The sequence below is a fragment of the Haliotis asinina genome, chromosome 5 (genome assembly GCF_037392515.1).
Source record: "Haliotis asinina isolate JCU_RB_2024 chromosome 5, JCU_Hal_asi_v2, whole genome shotgun sequence".
Classification (NCBI taxonomy): domain Eukaryota; kingdom Metazoa; phylum Mollusca; class Gastropoda; order Lepetellida; family Haliotidae; genus Haliotis; species Haliotis asinina.
In genome coordinates this window covers 64801237-64824611 of record NC_090284.1, presented here as the reverse complement: position 1 = coordinate 64824611, position 23375 = coordinate 64801237, and the positions used below count along the sequence as shown (strand labels likewise).

General features: G+C 40.4%; 1 protein-coding gene across 3 annotated transcripts in view; it reads right to left on the bottom strand.

Moving 5' to 3' along the window:
* Positions 1 to 3220: 3220 nt before the first annotated feature.
* Positions 3221 to 23375, bottom strand: part of LOC137283773 (troponin C, skeletal muscle-like) — a 48233-nt gene continuing 28078 nt past the window's right edge. For all 3 annotated transcript variants that reach the window (XM_067815456.1, XM_067815455.1, XM_067815457.1), the window contains exon 3: positions 3221 to 4254. In XM_067815456.1, the coding sequence (XP_067671557.1) occupies positions 4226 to 4254 (29 nt within the window). In that variant the 3' untranslated portion in view covers positions 3221 to 4225. The remainder of the gene's footprint in view (positions 4255 to 23375) is intronic.

The window sequence follows — 23375 nt, the reverse complement described above, 5'->3', positions numbered from 1 at the left end:
ACGAAATGTCCATTACTGTCCAGTATACCCTCTGTAAATATCAGTTTACCCCAGTTACTGTCCGGTATACCCGGAGCGAATGTCAGTCAGCCTCATTTACTGCCTAGTATACACGGGGTGAATGTGAAGACACGTCAGTTACTTACTACAAATCACCCCAGTTACTGTCCTGTATACATAGATGTAAATGTCACGTAAACCCCAGTTACTGTCCTGTATACATAGATGTAAATGTCAAGCAACCCCAGTTACTGTCCTGTATACATAGATGTAAATGTCAAGCAACCCCAGTTATTGTCCTGTATACATAGATGTAAATGTCAAGCAACCTCAGTTACTGTCCTGTATACATAGATGTAAATGTCAAGCAACCTCAGTTACTGTCTAGTATACCCGGTGTGAATGTGAAGATTCGACAGTTCCTGTCCAGTAAACGCAGTGTGAATGTAAAGATACCACAGTTACTGACCAATATAGCCGTCGTGGAGGCGAAGGTGCGTCAGTATATCCGCTATAAATGTTAGGTTATCCCACTTACTGTCCAGTATATCCGGTGTGAGTGAGAAGGTAGGTCCAATCTTGTCCAGTGTACTGGGTGTGAATGTGGAGATACGTCAGTTACTCTTAACTTTACTCAGTGTGAGTGAGAAGGTAGGTCCGTTCTTGTCCAGTGTACTGGGTGTGAATGTGAAGATACGTCAGTTACTCTTAAATTTACTCAGTGTGTGTGAGAAGGTAGGTCCGTTCTTGTCCAGTGTACTGGGTGTGAATGTGAAGATACGCCAGTTACTCTTAAATTTACTCAACGTGAGTGAGAAGGTAGGTCCGTTCTTGTCCAGTGTACTGGGTGTGAATGTGAAGATACGCCAGTTACTCTTAACTTTACTCAGCGTGAGTGAGAAGGTAGGTCCGTTCTTGTCCAGTGTACTGGGTGTGAATGTGAAGATACGTCAGTTACTCTTAACTTTACTCAGTGTGTGTGAGAAGGTAGGTCCGTTCTTGTCCAGTGTACTGGGTGTGAATGTGAAGATACGTCAGTTACTCTTAACTTTACTCAGTGTGAGTGAGAAGGTAGGTCCGTTCTTGTCCAGTGTACTGGGTGTGAATGTGAAGATACGTCAGTTACTCTTAACTTTACTCAGTGTGAGTGAGAAGGTAGGTCCGTTCTTGTCCAGTGTACTGGGTGTGAATGTGAAGATACGTCATTTACTCTTACCTTTACTCAGTGTGAGTGAGAAGGTAGGTCCGTTCTTGTCCAGTGTACTGAGTGTGAATGTGAAGATACGTCAGTTACTCTTAACTTTACTCAACGTGAGTGAGAAGGTAGGTCCGTTCTTGTCCAGTGTACTGGGTGTGAATGTGAAGATACGTCAGTTACTCTTAACTTTACTCAGCGTGAGTGAGAAGGTAGGTCCGTTCTTGTCCAGTGTACTGGGTGTGAATGTGAAGATACGTCAGTTACTCTTAACTTTACTCAGTGTGAGTGAGAAGGTAGGTCCGTTCTTGTCCAGTGTACTGGGTGTGAATGTGAAGATACGTCAGTTACTCTTAACTTTACTCAGTGTGAGTGAGAAGGTAGGTCCGTTCTTGTCCAGTGTACTGAGTGTGAATGTGAAGATACGTCAGTTACTCTTAACTTTACTCAGTGTGAGTGAGAAGGTAGGTCCGTTCTTGTCCAGTGTACTGAGTGTGAATGTGAAGATACGTCAGTTACTCTTAACTTTACTCAGCGTGAGTGAGAAGGTAGGTCCGTTCTTGTCCAGTGTACTGGGTGTGAATGTGAAGATACGTCAGTTACTCTTAACTTTACTCAGTGTGAGTGAGAAGGTAGGTCCGTTCTTGTCCAGTGTACTGGGTGTGAATGTGAAGATACGTCAGTTACTGCCCAGTATTTCCCGTGCAACTACTGTGCAATATTCCCTGTGTGATTGGGAAGCTACGACAGTGACTGCCTAGTGTTCATGTTGTGCATGTAAAACGAAATTTGGTTAAATGGTTTTAAGGTAGATGTCTGGAATAGAAATGCCTTTGGATTTTGTTTCCTTTTCGGTGATCAACTTTGAAGTCCGCCATGTATTGACAGCGTGCAGGTTATCCGTCCCCCTCAAATCTGTAAACCAGAAGCTCGTCAGAAGCACGGAGATATGTCCCTTTAGGATCCGTTGATCGTGAGTTTGAATCCTCCACACGAAAACTTTCCACACTCATTTTGTTAAAGAAATCCATCACTATGACCTTCTTTAGTAATAACAGGGTTGAGTTCAATGTCCAAATCTATGACAGTCAGCTTGACCTGAAGATGCGTCCTGATGACGCCTTCATGATCGTCAGCACTACATTCGTGCTACCAGTCGACAAAGATCACTGCAGCTCCTCCTGCTCTTCTCCCTTGGTGAGGTGAGAATAGGTGAAGAACTGTCTGGTAAAACTATTCCGTCGAAATACATTCATCTTAATTGTTTTAGGAACGGAAGCTAATGACAACGTGTGCGTCAATGTGGTTCTGGAAATTATCTATTACACTGCGCGATACTCTATTGGGTTGGTTCGTATGTAAAGCACCATTGCTGTTGGAACTGTGTTAAATAAAGGTTAGAATAACACTCTTCTTCAAGCAGTTCACATGTATAAGTAACGTGAACCGCGGAAAGGCAAAATGCTAGTCATTCAACTAGTGAAATGCTTGTGGCTCCGCACAAATATTTTGGATACGGCCCAGAACCAACATATATTATCTGCTACCGATTTCTGGAGCCTTGTTCGAGCACTACTCTTGTTAACAAATGTCCTCTAGGTGATACCTAGGTTCCAAAAGTTCGCGTCGAGGTCGCGTTGAGGTCGCGTTGCAAGGAAGATTGTACTGTCAGTCAGGAACGTGGCATGTTCCCACAGACGACGACGAAGGCGAAGCCAGTCCTTTCTGTCGTCTTGTTCAAACCCTAACTTGGTCAATAAACGTCGTTTAGATTGACCACGATTTTTTGTAGTTCGTGTTCGTGTCAAGCTTGCGTTCTAAGGATGTATATTGCTGCACCAGAGTTAGAAACAGCGCCATTCTTACAATGCTCCAGGTGACGGTTTGCGGCATAAGTTTACATTGCAAATCAGAAAGCACAGAACACATGCGAAGCAGCGCCTAAACTGTACACAATCAGATGAACACACTTTACTGGTCACCCGAGGTTTGGTTTGCGACAGGAATAAACAACATAAGACGACATACTTCTAAATATTTACTTGTAGTTGTAATGGGTATATACCATGGGTTCTGGTGACGGTATGTTTACATCCGAGTCAAAACCCTCGAAAATAAATATGTAAATATGATCTCCAGTAGCAACGTCCATTGTTTCCCTTTGAATGAATGCATTGCCATGACAACATAGAAATATAACGTCTGTTTGTAAATGCATCCATATTGACACTAGTCTCCATAATTTATTATATTAATAACTCGCACCTATGATACACATATGTCACATTGGTCTTATGTATGACATTTCAGATCACAAAGTATCGTATTAATTGATTTTGAGTTTTAGTAAAGAAGCGCATTTTATACAAAATATGTTATCATTTCGTTTTCATACAGAAATTCGTCTTTTAGCTACTGGTGTTAGACAAGGTCCTCGTGTCCTTCCGTGCTATTTTCATTCTATTTTAACTCTCTGACACTAACGAAACAACACCATCGGGAACCATTCTATTATTGTATTACACAATTGTCATGCTCTTGTAATAATAATCCGCCACTTATATATTCACAAAAGACACGTTTAAGACGTTACATGGCTTCCTGGACAATATCAACACAAAGTAACGTCACAAGTCCATACACTGACAATCAAAATTTGTTAATTTCACATAAAATATATTCCGTATTAGTTGTAGTTAACGTTTCAATACATATGTGTATAGCTTATGTTTATTTCAAAAAGGTACAAAATATATAATATATACGTATAACCATGTAAATGGAGAAAATCATCAACCTGGTGACGAAGGAGTGTTATCGGGCTGGACTCTGGAACGGGTAACTTTCCGAGGGTATGACATCAGTGAGGCGGGGTCACGTGATAACGAGGGTAGCCAATCAGAAGACAAGGTGAAGACAGTTATCAGCCATCTTGAATTCTAAACAGTAATGAGTACTTTCAGCTAGCACAGGTCGCAGTTGTATGATAGTGTCTTTGTCACTGTTCGTCTGGGGCCCATGGCGCCTCAGCTAATCAGCGCACATAAACTTGTAAAACTCTGAAACAAATGGAACATATATTTTAACTTTTTTATTGTACAAAAGCCACAAAGACGTCGTAACTTTGGAGATCAACGTTGTCGTCTATGCACAGCCTTACGATCCATTCAAGGTATAAGAACTCGTTCTCAAGTACACTGAACGTTCACTAACTATCTAAAATCATTAAACACCGTAGGAGTCATTCGGAATTTCAATCCACACCTTCAGAGTCGGGTACCTAATCACCGAAGTCCGTAACCTAACCCGCTCAGTCACAAACATGGAAGCCGGACAACTAACAGTTTAGACATTGTGTTCCCCTCAGAAAAGTGTAAATAGGCACGCATCCCACGAACGAAAGCTAGGAATATACGATGCCATTCAGAAAGTGGTCAAATGTAACACGTTATATTTGGGATTACGTTTTCTCAGTAAGGTTGGGGGGAGGAGGGTAGCTTAGTTTTGAAAGCGTTGGCTGGCCACGCCGAAGATCGGGATCGATTCCTCTATGTCTGGTGTCCCCCTCAACGATATTGATGTTGATGGAATATTGGTAAAAGCGGCGTAAAATCACACTCACTCACTCTCTCATTAAAGTACAGATTCCGGTAATTTTACAGACCACTTAGTAAATGACATCGTATATTAAAGCAACTGTCTAGTCATACTTTTAACGTCGTTGTGAGTGTAGCGTCATCAGTGCAAGACACGACTGTCTACTATGTTTAATGTTTTTATTTAGTCTATGAAGTTCTTTTTTTGCGTGTGACACTGTTAAGCGAGTATCAGATATACGAAATGAAGCATTTTCAAGACGGTTTAGAAATCGCTGTTTGATTTCTACCAATTCAAAGTATGTGTGTGTCAATAATGACAGATATGTCATAAACTCAAGAAATTATCGTATCAAATGGTAGAAATGAACCATATCTGGTCTCTTTTTACCGTTTCTGTAATACAATTTTCCCAATCTTGCGATATGTTGTGAATATTTGGCTGGTTAAGTTTGTGAGAAATTGCACACAGGTGCACGCCCATTAGTTCTGAGTTATCGTCCAGAGCATTCATCTACCTGTCCCTCTGAATACACCCTCCCAATGAACAGTGGGCCATTGCTGCTATAGTGCAAATGGTTTGTTTCCTATCTATGCTGTTTATCAGGTGAGAGCGTTTATGTGAGAATGATGCGAGGATGGCAAGAGTTAACTAACGAGATCTGACTTTATCAATTGTTTGTTGCGACGCAGAGTGTGTATGGAAGGTTTCCACCCTGCTAATGTTGATTACACCTGACTAGCTTTAATCTTAGTTATAAATCCAAGTCAGTTATGTATGTGCAAACGTTTTATACTGTGTGAAATAAACCACGACAGATTATGTAAGATTAGTGATGGAGAGTCTGTGAGTGAATGAGTTTAGTTTTACGCCGCACTCAGCAATATTCCAGCTATATATATAAATTATATATTCCAGCGGTCTGTAAATAATCGACTCTGGACCAGATAGTCCAGTGATCAACAGCATGAGTGTATATGCCACTGGGATACGATGACGTGTCAACCAAGTCAGCGCGCCTGACCACCTGATCCCGTTAGTCGCCTATTACAGGTTGGCGTACCGAAGATCAGTTCTAATCCGAATTTTCATAGGCATGGCATGCATGTGAAATCTAAAGCCTTGAAAAATACTTGGAATCTGGGATGAAACAGGGACTACTCTGTGTCACGGTCAGGTAGCGTAATAGTTATATGTTCGCTTGCAACGCAGAGACCGGGGTTCGAATCCCTACATGGAGCAATGTGCTAAGCCCATTTTTGTGTCCACCGCCATGATATTGCTGAAATACTATTAAAAGCCACGTACAAGGTGAGCACTTAGAGACCAAAACCTGGCCAGTACTGACAGGGGTTGTTTGTTACGCATTTCCTTGAGATAATTTAAAGCTATACAAAATTTGAAGTTATGTGTCATGATACTAGCTAAATAGAGGATGAAATTTTCTGAAAGTATTGTCAGTGGCAACATACTGCTAACGTACCCTGAGGAGCTTTGAGGAGCAGCGGGTCAACAGTGGTTGAATCGTGAGGTTCGATCCCCACATCGGTACAATTCGTGAAGGTGGTCGTGTTTTGTCCCCAGCAGTGACATTGCTGGACTATTACTAAAAGCGGCATAAACCTGCACTCACTCACTCACTGACTTGAACTGCCAGTGTGAAATCCATTGTGAAGAAATACTTCAAAAGGTTCATAATGAAATCATAAAAAAATCCGCAAAAGCAAGCAATCGTGAAAAAATGTACTAATATTCTGTTCCAGTAACAATATGATAACCGGAAACAATATCTCAAATATTGAAAATGTAATAACTACACATCCCCTAAAGTTCAGAGAGCTGTAACACCTATTGCGCCAGATGACCTCTGACAGGACACGTTGGGAAGGAATAGTCCAAGGCCTTTAGACCCGTTAAGATCCGTGTTAGAATCGGTCTTCAGTACGCCATGCTTGTCGTAAGAAGCGGGAATGGGTGGTTCGACTCACTGATTTGCTTGACACACGATCACTGGATTGTCTGGCCCAGACACGATTATTTACATACAGATAAAATTCTGGTGAGTGCGGCTTATACCTAAACCCACTCACTCACACTCCATCTCAAATCTTTTGCAATCTGTCGTGGTTCATTTCGCACAGTTTAAAATGGTCTTCACAAGGGCAGCTGGTCTTTTCCACAACCCCTGCCACAGGTTTACTTTCTAAATATAATGTGTTCCGATTTAGTCCACAGCGGGCCCCACCTGCACTACAAATAGGTTGTATACATGTCAAAATGTGACATACTTTACACCTGGCGAAACCTTCGGATATGAAAGTTCAAAATCGTAGAAATCTTGCATATGTAAAACGTACTTCCAAAATTGTTTTAACACAATACCTCGGTCAATAAAGTTCAAACGTCTTTGCTCGTTGCGTATCGAAACATTTGCAGACAAAAGGCTTCGGCAATGTGATTTAATAGTCTTAATTAGAACTTAGTCTCCAGTGGCACATATTGTGCTCTTACATTTACGTGTACCCGCCCTTTCACATAAGCTGAAGAGCATAAGAAAGCATGCACTTGAGTGAGTGAGTGAGTGAGTTGGGTTTTACGCCGATTTCGGCAATATTCCAGAAATATCACGGCAGGAGAATACCTTCACATACTGTACCCATGTCGGGAATCGAACCAGGGCCTTTTTCGACACAAACTAAAGCTGTAACCCCAGGGCTACCCCACGAATTGGATAACACGTTACAAATATTATTTGAAAAAAGTCACTTGACTGCAGTCGCTTAAACACTGCAAGTCAAAGGTCCAGAACACAGCTATTTTATCCTCATCAAATACACCCCCACAGAATTGAGATTTCTAATTTTACTTTTACCCAACATCAACCAATAGGCATGATCTTTCTTTTGTTTACATATGTAACTATAGCCGTAGCCCTAACCACTAACTCTATTATGTATAGATGACTCTTCGTGTATTTGTTCACTTTGTTTGTTCATAAACACTTAAAGCTTATAAAATGCGACACCACATCGTATGTTTAAGGGTTGGGACGGACACTCGGGTACTCAAATCCGGGTCGGGTACAGCTGGAATCGAGTCCTATTTTTACTAATCGTGTACCCGGAAAGAGAGAGAACTTTGTAATGACAAGGGCGGATAATTACGTGTTATTTTCACACACATTTAGATCATTGTTATTGTAGTATAATGGCTATTATTGTTGACTAAGTTATCTCAGCACGAACAGTGAGTAGTCAAGTCACAGTGAGTGAGTGACTTTAGTTTTACGCCGCACATCAGCAATGTTCCAGCTATATGGCGGCGGTCTGTAAATATCGAGTCTCGACCAGACATTCCAGTGATCAACAATATGAGCATCGATCTGCGCAATTGGGAACCGATGGCATGTGTCAACCAAACCAGGAAGCCGGACCACCAGGTCACGTTAGTCGCCTCTTACGCCTTTTATGACAAGCATGGGTTGCTGAAGGCCTATTCTACTCGGTCACACAGAGGGAACGAAAAGTTTTGTGTTTTAATGACGAATGTAAGTGATGGTGTTACTATTTGTTACTAACTGCTAAACTGCTCGTTAGATACGTTTTGGAACTTGTAAGATAAACGATATCTCACACTTGTGTCGAAATCTCATTGTCATTGTGAAGAGTTCCGAGTTCTGTTCTTCACGTTGTCTCTGAACATGAAGAAAGCCTCTGGGGTTATTGTATTGTGTTTTATTTTAATATCAAAACTTGTTTTCTGAAAAATATTTTCATTTGAGTAACTTACTGTTAGTCGAGAGACTCGTTACAGAATGCATGATATGTTTGGGCTCATAACTTACACATGTGGTTGTTCTATCTAAGTGATCACAGGTGGCTGGGTGCTGTTTGACTTGATATCCAATAAGACATGAATCACATACTATGGCACAAATTGGGTCATTTAATAACACATAATAACATTGATGAATAGAATTATTCATACATAACCAAACCGAACCACACAATTCCATGGTGATTGAGAACCCTGGCTGTAGAGAAAGCGTTCACTACTTGAAGAAATCACGCACTTCTTGGAAGGAAACACCGTATAAACAAATCCAAATTGGCAGTACACAGGGTACAGATTTCCTACAGATGAAGAACCCACCCAGGTGTTCCTCCCTTATCGCACATTGCGAGGGGCGTGGAGTGAAAAAGTACCCCCCTTCTATCACACCGGGTTATTTTAAATGCCTTGTTCCTCATTCGTTGACTGATCGTAATTGTGTCTTGACGAAACGCATTTTAGAAATTCTTCACCTTCCCAGGGCCAAAATCACCTGTTTGGCGGATCGTAAATCTACACAGATATAGAACATACTGCTTTCAGCTACTGCTGTCGATGTATAACGACAGAGCACGATAACGAAGACGTGGGCTATAGATGTCGAGATAGAGAGCATCGCGAGTATAGGAATGCTGTGTGCTCTAACGGATAGAGAGCATAACAATGTAAATAGCTGCTGAACATATAACTAGTCTATTAAGCTCAGCATATGTCTGTTGAGTTACGGTTTACTACATTCAGACATATCCATGACAAACCCTAGTGCAAACAGGGGCGGTTGGGTAGTCAAGGGGTTAAAGAGTTCGCTTTTCTCGGGTCGTATTTCCCACAATGTGGTTACAAAGTGTGAAGCCCATTTCTGGTGTCCCCGTAATTTTGCTTAAATATTACTAACATCCGCGTAAATGCATACTCACACACATAGTGCAAATATAAATTATGATGATTTAACTTAAGGAGTACAAGTTTACCCTTTCTGTAGATTGTGATAATTATTATAAATAGTGCAAACCGACAAGATCGTGTGTAACAAAAAAAACGCCGAAATCTCCGCAGAGTCTATAGTGACAACATGTTTGGTCGCAACATGTTATAGTGCAGACATACTGAACCTCAGCCATGCCAGTGTAGTCAATACTGACAGAAGTTTTAACGTCATCATGATATTAATCGTCGTCGTGGTATAATGTATTCGTGGAACATATTCTGAACATATAGTATGGAACTAAAAGCATATTTATACTAACATTAGCAAGAGTCAAACATTTAAGTGCAATCATATAGCGAACGTACAGAACAGTAGATAATACATTGCTATATGTTTCCTCTAGTTTAGCAGTACTCATATACATTTATACGGACACCCTAACAATTTTATTGCCTCTTACGACACGCATGGATTGCTGAACACCAGTTCTCACATGATCTTCACGTATAATGTAGCGTTCGCGCACAGTAAACATGACGTGGTGTAACCATATACTAACCATATCATCCGACATAATGTACTAGTGTACAACATCGTACTTCAGATATGACTCGAATGTTAAAATTCATTCTGAACATTTTTCTAAATTCACATGTATCTTCCACAAATTCACAGCACAACGGTAGGGGATCGTAAACATCGGTAAATTAATTCAAGTGTTTGAATAGATCGTCTTCAGAGATATATCTCCATACATATGTTACCATCTGTATTCTACTCACTTCTTCAAGTATACGTACACCGTACGTGTGTATGTTGAAATATACCCAGGAACATTTCAAAGGTGTTTACTGTTAAAACAAGAGCCAGTGTGATCTGGAATCATTTTCTGGGTTTCCTGATACACACCGCTAATTTGTTAGACACGTGTGTAAAGAGACATGGAGAAGACGTTAATTGCCTCATGCTTAAACGTATGTTATGAATTAAACACGTCTATCCATACAGTTATGAGAGCATTAGTAGGACATCGGAGCCATGCATGCTGAAGGATTCTCTTGTAAACATTGCCTACGATATCAAATCACGCGGGGGCATTCTGTTATATCCCCCTGCACCTGTCCATGTTTCCGTCTGAAACTTGCGTCCTCTGGAAATGAGAATTATGAGGGGGTATTTAGGTTATGTAAGTTAATGCTTGTAGTCGGCGTCTTGGGTTTGGAATGGAGAGATACCTTGATGACAACGAGAGATAAATAAACATAGAGTATGAGCGATCGATAGGACGAAGATAACATGTCAAGAATTTACACAAACAAGCCCCGAGTCTGCAGACATATATTGGTGACGTTGCCAAATGTCAGTATAACGTCAACATGTTGATACACGTTTTATGGTCAAATAGTGTGATTTCTGCGCCACTGCCACAAGGTGACATTTTTTAGAGAAATCGAGTAAATGCCAGGGTGATTGAAAAACTGACCTTACATGACATTAATAACAGACTAGTAACAATATCTCGGTAACAGGTTCTTCTAAAGTAGGGTGGGCGGTAGGGCAGCTTAGTGGTTAAAGCGTTCGCTTGTTATGCCTATGACACCGGGTTCGATTCCCCATATGAGTACAATGTTTGAAACCCATTCCCGGTGTCCCCCGCCGTGATATTGCTAGAACCTTGTTGAAACCCAACTCGTTTGCGCTAGAGTAGAGGAATAGGAAAACAGCTTCACTCAACCCGCTACACAAAACTTTGTGGAACACATGAGTGCTGATCTCGATCTTGATAAATCTGTTGAATAATTAGTTGTATACAACACAAACGAATACGGTATATTTCAATATTGTTAAACGTATATCATGCATTACTACCGTTACTGAACGTCTAACGAATACATCCACTTTTGAACTGAAAACAACACGCATTCCTATTGCTGGACACAGCTTAAGAGCTGTGTTTTTATACAAGATTCACAATATGTGTCCGTGTTGTTGTGATCCCACTTTGTCGTGGTCTAACCTTAGCTCGAAACAGTCGAGGAGGACTCGACATCCTTGCAAAATGCAGCATGTCAAAAGACCATGTGCTTTACGTGAACTAAAAGCAGAAGAGGCCATTGGAGGTTTATAGTATTGATAAAGTTTACACGATTCCGCTGAACATGACCCACACCCTCTAGCCTGTCCATACCCATTAACACCAAATGCTATTTATGTCCAGATTCCAGTACAAAATAGAAATGATATCATATACAGTGAAAAGAAAACTATCAGCATTATATTTTTAAAGTGTACTCACTTGCTGCGAGGAATCTCTACTTCAAATGTCAAACCTACCCGTCTTTCAACAGGAATCTACTTTTAACTATTTTTTTCTAACGATAGATCGACTGAAGCTACACCTGTGCTCATTAGACTAAACATCAAAGGGCCGTGAACGCCCGTCTGACTCTTTTCACCATACCCAGTGACCTCAAATCTAAACACAGTGACCAGACTCCAAACACAGAGCCCTGTGTCAAAGAGCTGCCACAATGCTTTGCAACGAAACTGGAAGGACTATCTAAACACCTTGCGCCAATCATTTTGAAGGAAACATGGTGTGTCCTCAGTGCTATCTTGATATATTTATGTTTCTTTTTTCCCCACCAGACTGGCAAACTGCAAATATACGTCAACCCTGATAAACACTCAAAATCAGTACTGCGTACAACATATTCCATTGGTATTTCATCTGTTTCTGACGTTGTTTTAGTGTACTTGTCTGCGGTTTGGTTGACAACAAGCGTAAAGTCCGGACATCACTGGGTTAACCATAATATATTGCTGGAATTTCGTTCAGAACAGTTTAAAAGTGTACTTATTCACCGACATACTATCGCATTTTCTATTTTAAAATGCATATCGTCGTGATTTGTTTTGTTTTTTGTTTTGTTTTGTTTTTTGATGTTACAACAGACACACATAAAAAGTGAGTGGGTATTAAACTGTTTACGCCACTTTAAGCAATATCCTAGAAATGGACGTCACACATTGTAACCACGTGGGGAGTCGAACCTGGATTTTCTGAGTGACGAGCGAACGCTTTAACCACCGTCCCAAACACAAAGTGAGTGCACGGATAGTGTGGAGATGTATCATTAATAAAACAAACACGACACAAGGAAAATATCACAGCTTTAGATTGCGGTGGTTAGCTTTTTGGTTCTCTTAATATCACTCGACAGTTAGGCACTTCACGGGAATATGGTTTTGAAAATTAGTGTACGTTACACAAGAGATGCACTTAAAACAGACGTATGGTGATCACGCGGTGATGAATGTTCTAGTTCCTGTCATCATAACAATTTCTTCCAGGTGGTACGGCCTTGGAATTTTCAAAACATGGATTTTTGTATGTCACTAGGACTTAAAAGTTCAGCAACACATACTTATAGTAAGAGATGGCTAAGGGTCGGGTGGTCAGGCTCGCCGACTTGCATGTCATCGTATCCCAATTACATAGAAACATGTTCATGCTGTTGATCACTGGATTGTCTTTGAGTGATTGTGAGTGAGTTAATGGGTTTAGTTTTACTTCGCGTTAGCAATATTCAAGCAATATCATGGCGGGGATAACCAGAAATGGGCTTCACACATTGTACCCATGAGGGAAATTGAAACCGGGAATTCTGTGTGACGCGTTAACGCTTTAACCACTAGGCTACCCCACCGTCCCTAGTGACCATGAACAGATATAAGTACCATTTAGTAACAATGACAGAGCGTAAATGAGAGCTAGTGATAATGAATGAGAGTGAGACGTGGTGATAATGAATGTCATTCCGTAACTGTGACAGCGAAAGAATAGTAGGAGAAAGACGATCGGCTACCATTAGATATTATATTGCATAGTACACAGACAAATTGCGTAGTCAAAGACATGCTAAAAAGTCATCTTCCGCTTGAGAAGAAGAATGGATGATGTACTGTGATTGCCTTGGACAAAAAGTCCCCCTGTGCGTATGTCTTCTGTCGCTTCCACATACATTCAGTTGGGCAGATATTCCACACAGTTGGGACGCGAGACTGACAAGTAACTGGCAGTACACAAAACACACTGACTATAACAGTGAAGAACTTTTACCGTTTCCATCTGTCAACATTCTCTCATGATATTACTGACGTGCACAGCTATGACTAGGAGGAACTATCCTGAGAGTGATGTATGTCATAGAGGTGCTAGACATGGTGTTGGTAATTATACGTTGCCATCAGTTGCTAGCATACCTCAGAAAGCATGGGGCATGTGATAACTGGAATCTTGGCATGTATTCCTGTCATGACTTGGATGACATACAATTACCTACTCTATTGTTCAATCTTCACATCTTTACAACTGTTTTTGCCAAGTATGAGGTGTCATTATAGCATACAACGTTTATACATTGACGTTGATCATCACATTGCAAATAATCGGAATTTTCTTAGTAAAATATAATAGTGATAGTCCTAGTAAAATACGGTAAGAACAGACTCACTCATTTTTTGACAAAATATAGAACATGTGACCGGCACAAAACAGACAAGTCATTTGTGTCCTTCAGTTTGCTTTAAGCGTGTTCGTTATAAGCGCAGTTTACAGTATATAATATACCCTAAGAAAAACCAATCGCTATAAGCAGTCGACATCTACAATCTTGTCTGTTTTTATTTTTGGTATATATAGCTTTGTTATGTACAGCTATTTCCTATGTATAGCTATTTCTTGTGTTTGCTTTTGTAACCCAAGTAAGTAAAATCTATGTACGTGCATAAACTTAAATGAGAGCAAGAAAATTCGATATAGAAGGACCTTTAATCCCATAGGATCAGAGATCCCAAGGTAAAATTGCAAATCAATTTTAGGGGTTAAAGTTGTCTCCTTTTGAAAGAATGCTCACATCGACATCATTATAATCGGAGATGAGTACAGATGATCATTAGATTAGCTTCATAACGTATTACATAGGGGTCAGGTTTGACACCCAAGCCTACCCCTGTCTGCGATAGGCGACAACCATCCTATCATAAATGGACAGAAATACCTACATGCCCCAAGCAGTGTTGACTCAGTAAGCGATGCACGCCAGGTGATTTCACTTACGCCTTACCACGCGTATCAGACATGTTTGGCTTCGAAGGACTAAAGCTTTCATTACGAGCAGGAAATCTAGTTAGCATGACATCGTGCGTGCTCACTGAGTTCAAAGAGAATGCGTTGACGTGTCTGCTGTATAACCTGTGAGTGAAGTTGATAGGCATGTTCCGATTGCAGTTACCTACCAACCATGCGCCATGAGCAAGTGGGTACAGCGGCTGCTACGAAGGAAGACCAGGCTCATTCACCGGTCGCGTAATACCAAAGGACACAGAATAATGGTACTTGTTGTTTCCAAGCCTTGGGAAAAGATGAAATGAGGATAGTAAAAGGACTGGTCATCCCGGAATCAAAATACGTGACCGAAATGGGTTGGGCGGTCGTGTAGTCTAGTGGTTGAAGTGTTCGCTCCTCAGGCTGAAGACCCGAGTTCTATTACCATGAGCTAATTTCAAGTGATGTTGCGAAATATTGCTAAAAGCGGCGAAAACGCACTCACTCACTCAAGAGATCATCCATGTTAATACTGCAGTATGGTAACTGAGTTAGAACTAAAAAACCCATATACTCGGAGCAAGATAAAACAGCCAAACAAACACACGTGCACTTTGATATGTAGACGAAATAAACTCGAGCGGGGCAGGATTAAAACACAATATAGCCATCTACTCTAGAATCTAATATACACTTGACGTTAGCCATGCAAATCCAACATCTTTAGCGAATGTACATAATTCATTCAAACGAATAATTAAGTCATGATTTATGACTATACGCACGGTAAAAAAGCATTTCTACACTGTGGTTATGGGCACTTTCAACATTTATAGTTGGTTTGTAAATTGTAGCTTTATTTTGCACCTCACTGTTAGCGGTAGATATTATCTTCTGAAGCAAAACATTATATGGTTCGTCTGATGGAACCAACTGCAATGTGTTCAGAAGAACATGTACCGATTTAATCTAGAGACATATAAATGTAAATTCTATGTTTCTGTTGATGACGTGGTGAAGAACTACCTTGTCCACTTGCAGGCACTATAAAACAGCCAACTGCACTAATGATGAACTCTATCATAAAGACAAGTTTCCTTTAAGACTGATAGACAAGAGGAAGACACGTGTATTTAACTGCACCATGTACATCTTGATATGTATGTTTTGTTTTTTCCTAATATACGATCGAATAATAAGCATCACTCTTCTTTGAGATAACGTTCTTTGTGTCAGCCCTTCACATTTGAAGGTGGAGACGCGGGGATTTATTGGCTGCTGAGTGAGTGAGTGAGTGTGTGAGTTACGTTTTACGCCGGTTTAGCAATATTCCAGCAATATCACGGCTGGGGACACCAGAAAACGGGCTGCTGAGAGCGAACCATGTTATAGGGCAGTGAGAATATCGTGCGTTTGAATCCAAGAGTGTCGAAAAGGACAAATTCAAAGCGTTTTTCCTTTATCTTCTTGTCATGATCCAACGGTATTCATAAAACGTTTCATTGCAATAAGTCATTTGCATGTGTTTGTGGAGCATCCGTTGGAGCATCTATTGGAGCAGGATTCGCTGATCTATTTTGCGATTACCTGGTATCATCACTACTGGAGAGTGATTCATAAGCACATAATTGTGGTATTGTCAAAATTGTGCAAATGGCTCTGTTCTGGGAGTCTTCTATCAATGTTGAAAAACCACTTGTCTCCTTTATCGAGCCGAACCAGATCACATTAACCATCAAAAACGCAAAGCAAAAAACACTAAAGCATACAGGCATTGATTACAATCACAAATCGGCATTACAAACGCTCGCAATCGCTCTCATGAACTATAAACAAACTTGGCATACAAAGAAACCGGATATTTTGATCCACGACGTAAAATAAACATGGCATGCCCGACTAGCATCATATCCCACTTTGTAGCACTCTGACCTCCACAGGCGACCTTGGTTCCAAGGCATAACACAGCACCTGATAGGCCAATCTGGTTAGGGAAGATCACAACTCACAGGTATCGTGTTTATCTAAGTGCCTAATATGGATCCCGAATGCAATAGTATTGCACAACAAACACTTCCAGAACTCTGGAAGCCACTACCATGATCAATTATCTACAACACCTGTCGTTATCGGACACGGTGTTGTACGCACGGGGTTTGACGGGCACATCCCTGGGTTGTATAGCCAGGTCTTGTTAGTCGGTAACAGTGTTCGAAAATAACGTCGGCCCTTAGGCCAGACTGGAAACGAGTAGGACCCAAAGCTTTTGTTCCCAGTAACTCTGAGTGCTCTGACACTGTCTGAAAATTCCTATTCAGACTTTTCAGAAGGCTTGGATGTTGCCATGGATGTTGATTTTGTTGCAAATGAAGAATAGTCAGTCACTAGGGTTAAGTTTACTTTAACCCAGCATGTTAGTTGTCACATTTTTTGGTTTCTTAGAATAACATTTTTATTGTATCTAACTATTGGGCCTACCCATTCTGCTCAGGAAACATACCTTCTCATGGTTCTGGACACGTAAGACAAGCAGCTTTTCAGGGTTAAGTTCGAACAAAGTTCGATATAGTAAAATAATTGGGCGACTCGTAAGACCAGTTTCTGTGAACAAGTAATCATTCAGGATGATAGTTTAACAGGAAACGTCTTTAGTGCATGAACAAATGTGATATACGCCATTTGTATGAAAACCCATTCGATTTAGTATACATGGCAGCAAAGAGGGGAGTGATGTGTTTGGCACTGCTTTGGAGAGTGGTATAGTCCCACCAGCGTACAGAGTCTGAAGTGCTGGTTGCCTCAGACCTTGCTAGTGGTAAACAGCAACAAAAGAAGGAGTAACAAACCTGGACACATAATCGAAGATAACCGGGCTTCGAATGCTCGATCATCGGTCTGACAAGCCCAGGTGACACAGTTCTGCGCACGGTATTGCGAATGGGAAGACCGGGTCATCCTCGTCCGACATGGAAGTGGCGGATACCGTGGACAGGATTGTACATTTTGTACATGGCCTTTGTCAAATAGCGATACGAGCATTAATATGGATATTAATGATAAAAGTAACAACGCAGAACAACGAAGTCATAGAACCCTTTCCTAACACAGATTAAAGCAAGGCAATTGAAACGACATCTGCTCCTTAGTGAAGATGTTGGAAATAATATGAGAAATATTATTAATTCTCTTTGAAATTCTCTGACGACCCCAGGAAGCAATATGAGATACCGAGTTATGAGATAACTCCGAGATTCTAAATGCAGAACAAGATTCGAAATGCGTTTTTCATTTCAACAGTAAATGTTTTTATTACTTCAAAGACATAGGAACTAAGGTATATTTATACCCTTTTCGTCAATATATCAGAATCTGAGAACGTTGTAAACCGATAACGCCTCTGGACCCCGTCGGGCACTTGGCACAGTCACTGACTTCCTGTCACCCATTCATATTATATACATTTTAAGCACAATAAAATAACATTTCAGAGGTCAGTCTAGACTATTAACCATAGATATCGGTACACATGTCTCTGATATCCATGACAATGCATATCCACTTTTCTGTTTAAATATACCATCATTTACTGCTTAATGGGGCATTTTACTTCATGCTTCCGGACCCATGAAGGTCCATGTCAGAACTGATATTCAGCACCTCAAGCCTGTCATATGCGGCGACAACTGGAATCGGGTGGTCAGGCGAGGATACAAATACCAAAGTGGTCTGTGTAGATCCTTAGATCGTTATCAAGCTAAAACAGCATGCTGAATGCGTATATCGATGCTTATGTTATTAATCACTGGATTGTCTGGTCCAGACTCGATTATTCACAGACCGCCACCATACAGCAGAATATTGTTGAGCGCTGCCAGAAATAACAAACAGACATGCTCCTGGAGCAGAACGCTGGCGACGACGTATATCGTTACAGACGTCCTCTACACGCCAGTACTGACACATTCAACATCTGTTTCAGCTACAAGAGATGTTAAGCATGCTTGCACTTCTTAAAGCATATCGCTATACCCAAAATATCCTGGTATCTGTTCGATAATGGCTCATGTTGAATTGTTTTAAATAGTGCTAAATAGATACCCATTGACCCCTCACTCACACCTCTTTGGCAGAAGTGAACAGCAATGTTAAAATCAATAGTAAGTGCGTCTTTTACCAGGGAATATAAACACAATATGTTCTTGAGGTTATATCTTTCACCTAACAAAACTTTAACTTGGCATAAACAGTTCCTGATGTTATATTCTGGTTACTATAAATATCCCACAGGGCAACTGTTCACAGGCTGCACTTTTGCGAGTAAAGAAATTATTATGTAATATCAAAGGTATTTGTTACCTTTGTGTCGCTTTGCAATTGTATTGTATGTATAAACCATCCTGCTGTGACACCTGTCCCGCCATTCATGTAGAATAAACAATAGATAATGAACTTATCTCCAAGGTCGCTCTTTTTGTGCTTTCTTTGTGTTGGGATATCTTTTACCATTTAATTAGCTTTCTTAATATTTACATTCAGCTGTTTATGCGTTTATTTAGGTGTGTTTTTATTTATCCCTTAATGTATTTTCTTTATACCTTTTACTTCATTTTTTGTTTGGTTTGGGGAGTTACTGTGTTGTTTTGTATCAGTTATTTTGTCTCTACAGGGATGGCTTTTCAACTTCGCTATACTTCATTGAAGTATACTAATCCAAATGACATCGACTGATTTGGTTGCGATGATGAGATATTCACACGAACATTATACTACTTTCATCAGTACAATAAACTACGGGTTATAAGAAATAAAAGCATCTGTTTATTTCGATTCGTTATAAGCGTAGTTTGTTATATGCATTTCCACTTTTATATGAAACAATAAGCAGCAACTGGCCCGGCACAAAAACAATTTGCTATGTTCATAAACGAAGTTATCTGTGTGTATATGTTGTGTTTTTTTCAGTTATATGATGTAAGGTGTCTGAAGTATTTTCCTGGACTTCTTCATCAACCGTCAACATCAGTAACGACGCATACGTATACGATGTCATTACAAGCGCAAACATAGCTAAATTTATCAAACGTGCAAACCATACCCCTGTGCAATATTATTTGAAGGACCGATTCTTGCACTGAGGTCACTTCTCATGTCTTCTGATATAAATATATATCGGGTGACGACAGGAACGGTTTGTGACATAACAGCTCATTAGAGTCATTAGGTTAGTTTCGTAAAGTCATTTCGTAGAGGATGAATGTCATAGATCACGTGACACAGAAGTAACCCTGGCAGCACTTACGGCTATAGTTTGAAGTGTACTGCTAAAAAGAATATAGATCTATTAGTTAGTTGATCTATCAGTCGGTTAACATCCCTCAAACAGTATAATGAAATGCATATTAAATATAAATCAATACTGGTCACGAGCAAACATCCCAAACTATGCACGCATTTTTCAGAAAGGAATTATATATCTTGAAGCTTGCTACAAGCACACTACATCCCACCGTCTACGCATACGCCTCTGTATGTACAGGTTCCAGGAACTGGATATATGTAAACTTAGTACCTAGGTTGACAACCGATCGAGTAACACCATTTCCATGTGTGGTTAATTCCCAATGCAGAATCATGAAACAACACACTCCAGAAAAAACAGCGACGATGAGCATTGCCTCCCAGATGTTTGTTATTTGTGATTCACAGTCGGCCGAAGACAGAAGCTCAGGAGAATCCTCCATGTCCTTGGACATTTTTTTGCAGGTGTAGGTGCGTTCATCGGTTCGACGTGGCTTCGCTAGAGCTGCTGTCGACATTCCCTAAATACCTTACTCCATCATACAGAGATGTACCATGTATCAAAGAAAACCTCAGTTCCGCCGTCCGAGCACATCAAGTGATGTTCATGGGGTGTGACAATTACTACGTCTTCACACACATTGTGGACGTGCATCATTAGGTGTTACTATTTCTATGATTGCAGTGTACGGTTTCAAACAACCCTGAGAGACGTTTAAGAGCGTTCTGGTAATATTGAATACCACGCCCTTGCAATGAGTTGCAGGCATACGCACAGATTACAAATAAAATGTAAACATGGTATTTACCTTGAAGTCGGTTAAACAAATTATGTTTGAATTGTCAACATCGTTTAAGCACACGCTGTCCGCAGGGACAGTTTTTTAACATTTTCCGTTATGATCTATGGCATGAATATTGCTTTCCATTGCCACTAAATAACATTTAACATCAGTTCTTCCTACGCCTATCCGAAAACGCAACACATTAACTTGAATGTTTCAAACTTACCATGCTGGTTAAGTCACGGCAGTGATATTGACATATTTGATCTCCGTCTGTTAAACGTTTCAGATTCTCAAATCAAAGGTTTTAATTCAACACCCGTCCTGGTGTATGTTACCTATTTGGCTCGTCTGTCTTAGTAGAGTGGCAGGCAATTACAATAATGTTCAACACACATGCGAACACAACGCGAACACCCGAACTGTATTGTTTGGTCCAGACTCGATTATTTACAAACCACATAGCTAGAATATTGCTAAATGCGACATAAAACTAAACTCATTCCCCCACTCTCTCACTAAAGCAGGATGACAAAATCGAACACACATGACACTTACCATCGATCATTCTTAGGATCGTTCATGATTCACTCAATCACGACAGAATTACCCAGTGTCAGAAAGGCCTCATACTGTGACCACCCAATCATCTTTCATCGCCTCTCACCACCAGGTCTGTGCCATGGAATCCCCAAGGATCATTACTTTCGAGCCATTGAGCTTCCAGTACATTATAACTAGATGGAGAGTACACCCTGGAATTCATTATGATCCCCTGGCATAGCATAAATGATAAAACGATTTAATTAAAAGCCAAGAATAACTACAAGAAAATCCCAGGCATATAAACATAAGGTATGTACGCATACTTTGTTTAGTTAAACAAATAGGCGAAAAGAGGAACAGTCGTGTTTTCCTTTGCAATGTTAACAGATGATCAACTTGAAGCGGCAGACGATGCAGAAACGCACATTAGCATTCGAGCACACCTGGGCGGAGTGCCGTTAATTAATGTCAGACCACACAACCACACTTCTGCACATTTACTGAACGCACCTTTGTGAAACATACATTGGCGTGAAGACCCATCCATACACATTGTTAACACATATCGGTTTGTCTGAAGAAGGTGTGTTCCTGGGCCGAATTATATATATGTATATATATATATATACACCGTACCTGGATATTTTACATATCTTATCTCGTTGAACATCTTTGAAAGATTTTTATAGGGCAATAATAAACATGGACAGGTGTTATCGTAAACAAGCATGAATGTAAAATATCTGCTGAAATATTTCATAAGCATGAAGTATATCATAAGCATGTGTCCGATATTCCAAGTATATCATAAGCATGTGTCCGATATTCCAAGTATATCATAAGCATGTGTCCGATATTCCAAGTATATCATAAGCATGTGTCCGATATTCCAAGTATATCATAAGCATGTGTCCGATATTCCAAGTATATCATAAACATGTGTCCGATATTCCAAGTATATCATAAGCATGTGTCCGATATTCCAAGTATATCATAAGCATGTGTCCGATATTCCAAGTATATCATAAGCATGTGTCCGATATTCCAAGTATATCATAAGCATGTGTTGATTTGTCAGTATAAAATAGTGATGACGCCAGGCGCTTCGTTAAAAGTGTATGGTACCCAAGAGGTCTGAAAGCTCCAGATTCGAAAATTGATACAGGAACTATGTGCTTAAAGTCAAACCAACCTATTACGGCCTTTATTCTGTTTTTATATGTATGTAATTAATTGGTATGTCACATACAGCTGATATACCGATTAATATGGTTAACGTATATCAGAACTAGTCTAGCAATAGTGGTATTCAGCTGGTACGACCTATTGAGATTTCGATCAGGATTTGCTCCAAAAATGACTGGAAGAGTCAGCTAAAGGAGATCGGGTGAATAACCTGCGCGTAAGTTGTCATCATGGCCAACGAATCACATTGTTCTTCATGCCAGCGACCGCCAGTTTCTCCAGTCAGTTGTTCCAGGTTGTTGTGTTCTAACTAGAATGGTACCGGTTGCGGCGCAAAACAGGACTCACCCAGTTACCTTCTTGTGAAAACGCTAAACACTAATCGACTTCACGTGACGACCTTTTTGAAAATTATAGAAACCGTCATGCTACAAGCCGTTGTAATGAGAGGCATCATCCCATCACGACTGGTTATTTCAGTAATCATCAAAGAGCGTTAGTATTACCCAATTATCAAAAGCACTTGCGTCCACTTCGATGAAAGGAGGATTTACAAGAAAGGAAGTCATTCTGCAGACAGCGTAATGTAAACCGTTTACAAACAGTCTCCATACATATGTATATCCCTCTGTTGTAACTCAGTCTGACATGTACACATAGGTACACAAAAGTACACACTCCCATACCAACATATGTCTATCGAGTTAACAACGCTTCGTGGCATTTGCATAAACCGAGCCGTGGTTTCCGATTGTTGCTCGGCAGGGTGCTGGGCGAATGGAGGCATCGAATGTTACATTCGAGAACATACGCCATCGACATGGTAAGCTGAAGAGTATTTTTCCATTCCAAGCTCCATTGAGTGCCAACACTCGTTGTCATAAAAAATATACATTCTGA